At 60.4% G+C, this 2868-nt stretch overlaps 1 protein-coding gene across 1 annotated transcript in view; it reads left to right on the top strand.

The window, feature by feature from the left end:
- MFAP2 (microfibrillar associated protein 2) overlaps positions 1-2516 on the top strand; it is an 8667-nt gene extending 6151 nt beyond the window's left edge. The window contains exons 3-8 of the mRNA XM_017833375.1: positions 659-745; positions 1144-1170; positions 1256-1342; positions 1832-1873; positions 2002-2089; positions 2192-2516. Of these exons, the coding sequence (XP_017688864.1) occupies positions 659-745; positions 1144-1170; positions 1256-1342; positions 1832-1873; positions 2002-2089; positions 2192-2516 (656 nt within the window). The remainder of the gene's footprint in view (positions 1-658; positions 746-1143; positions 1171-1255; positions 1343-1831; positions 1874-2001; positions 2090-2191) is intronic.
- Positions 2517-2868: the final 352 nt, after the last annotated feature.

Below are 2868 nucleotides of genomic sequence, written 5' to 3'. Positions count from 1 at the left end.
TGTGTCCAGGGATGGATCCCTGCAATCCATAGGGATGGGAATGATCCCTGTGTCCAGGGATGGATCCTGCCATCCATAGGGATGGGAATGATCCCTGTGTCCAGGGATGGATCCTGCCATCCATAGGGATGGGAATGATCCCTGTGTCCAGGGATAAATTCCTGCCATTCATAGGGATGGGAATGATCCCTGTGTCCAGGGATGGATCCTGCCATTCATAGGGATGGGAATGATCCCTGTGTCCAGGGATGGATCCCTGCAATCCATGGGGATGGGGATGGGAATGATCTGATCCCCCCTCCGAACATTCTGATCCCTTCAACTCATCCAGGCTGGATTTTGATCCCCGTTTTCCCCCTGGATCCATGGCAGGGAGAGCTCCCAGCGGGATGCAGGGGGTGCCATCCCCGTTGGGACCATCCTCGGGGTCCCTGGGTGCTGGACCCTCCTCCGGGATTGCGGATCCATGGGATCAGCCCCAGCTGGATAACGCTGGGTAACCCCAGGCTGGTGCTGCTCCCTCATCCAGGAGCAGCCCCTTCCCTCTCCCTCCTCTTCCCGGGGACACAGAGGGCAGAGGGATGGGATTTTGGGATTTTGGGAACCCCAGTCCCTGGCTGGAGTGTCCGTGCCCCGGTGACCCCCCTGTGTCCCACAGTGCTGCTGGTGCAGGGCCAGTACAGCCGCTTTGAGGGCATCACCTACCCCGAGCCCGTCCAGTATTCCCAGTACGACCAGCAGGCAGGTGAGAGCTCCCACAACTGGGAATGCTTCTTTTTCCCTTCATTTCCTGCTTTCTCTGGCTGAACACCCACCACTCTGATCCCTCTTTTCCCTCCAGCACCCTCTGCTCCATCCCTTTTCTCCTGCCCCTTGAATTCCCAACACCCTCTCCTCCCCCTCCTCTCCCCTCCCTCGTGCTGCCAATTATTCATTAAACCTTCATTACTTATTCATTAAACCTTCATTAATCCCCAAACCCCACCTGCTGGATGCTCCCAGTTCATCCCTGGGATGTCCAGAGGTGTTTTCCCGTCGCTCCCACCCAAATTTTCGGGAGCTCCTTGCCCAGCCCCGGCCTGGCTGGGCTGAGTTTGCTCCCTAAACCCCCCCCTCAGCCTCTGGTTTCCTTTTGTTCCCCAGAAATCCAGGATTACTACGACTACCACGGTGAGTGACCCCCGGGGGGTGCCGGGGGGGGTGGGATGGGGCGGGAATTTTGGGGGATGCCCCCGCTCTGCGACTGTCCCTGCAGATGTCACCCCCCGTGCCCCTGAGGAGCAGTTCCGGTACCAATCCCAGCAGCAATCCCAGCAGGAAACTGTGCCGGCCCCGACCCCAGGTGGGTGACAACCTCTCCAGGTAGGTGACAGTCCCCAAGATGGGTGACAACCCCCCAAGGTGGGTGACAGCCCCCGGGGTGGGTGACAGACCCTCCAGGGGGGTGACAACCCCTTTGGGTGGGTGACAGTCCCCTCATGTGGGTGACAACCCTCTGAGGAGTGTGATAAGCCCCCAAGGTGGGTGACAATCCCCCAAGGTGGGTGACAGCCCTCCAGGGTGGGTGACAGACCCTCCAGGGTGGGTGACAGCTCCCCAAGGTGGGTGACAACCCCCCTGGCCCCCTCAATCCCAGGGCTGAGGGGTCTCCCCCCACCTCTGCTCCCTCATCCCAGTTCTGCTCCCCCCGGGTGCCCACAGCGGGACACTCCAGCCCTAAAATCCAGGGAAAGGACAGGGAGATCCCTTTGCTCCACCCCTAAACTCCAAGGAAAGGGTGGGGAGATCCTTTTCCCCCATCCCTAAACTTCCCCCTCCTTTCCCCCCTCAGCCGCCGCCCCCGAGACCGAGCCCACGGAGCCGGGACCGCTGGGTGAGTGTCGATCCCGGGGGGGCTCATCCTGCCTTTGATCCCTCTGGAGCCGGGATGTGTCGATCCGGGGCGGGAGGGGGGAGGCGTTCGGGCCCCTCCGCGGGAATTCCCAGCGCGTTTTCCCGCAGACTGCCGGGAGGAGCAGTATCCCTGCACGCGGCTCTACTCGGTGCACAAGCCGTGCAAGCAGTGCCTGAACGAGATCTGCTTCTACAGGTGAGCAGGAAACCCTTCCCGAGCCTCCCAAAAAGCTTGGGAATCCCCCCTGCTTTTCCTGACCCCCCCCTTTCCATGGCTTTTATCCCGTTCCCGATCCAGCCTCCGCAGGGTTTACGTCATCAACAAGGAGATTTGTGTCCGCACCGTGTGCGCCCACGAGGAGCTGCTGCGAGGTGAGGGATCCAAAGGGTGGGGAGGGATCGGAATCCAAAGGGAATTATATCCAAAGGGAATTATTCCCCAGGAATTATCGGGAAAAATCCCCCCGGCCAAACCGAGCTGCTCCAGCGACTCCAGCGGAATGGGCCAGGCTCTGCTGGGGGTTTTGGGAGCAGGGATGGGGATGGATCCCCGCCCCCCCCAGGGGATGGGATGTGGATTTGGGGATGGGAATGGGGATGGATCCCCCTCCGCCAGAGGATGAGCTGTGGATTTTGGGATGAAGATGGGGATGGTATGGGGATGGGAATGGATCCCCCTCTCCCATGGGATGAGCTGTGGATTTTGGGATGAGGATGGGGATGGGCATGGGGATGGATTCTCCTCATCCACGGGATGAGGTGTGGATTTTGGGATGGGGATGGATCCTCTTCCCCCATGGGATAAGCTGTGGATCTTGGGATGGGGATGGGGATGGGGATTGGGATGGGGATGGGGATTGGGATTGGGATGGGCATGGGGATGGGGATGGGGATGGGGATTGGGATGGGGATGGGGATTGGGATTGGGATGGGCATGGGGATGGGGATGGGGATGGGGATTGGGATGGGGATGGG

This window comes from Lepidothrix coronata, unplaced genomic scaffold, assembly GCF_001604755.1.
Source record: "Lepidothrix coronata isolate B3197 unplaced genomic scaffold, Lepidothrix_coronata-1.0 Scaffold214, whole genome shotgun sequence".
Taxonomy (NCBI): domain Eukaryota; kingdom Metazoa; phylum Chordata; class Aves; order Passeriformes; family Pipridae; genus Lepidothrix; species Lepidothrix coronata.
This window is presented reverse-complemented; position numbering and strand designations above follow the sequence as displayed.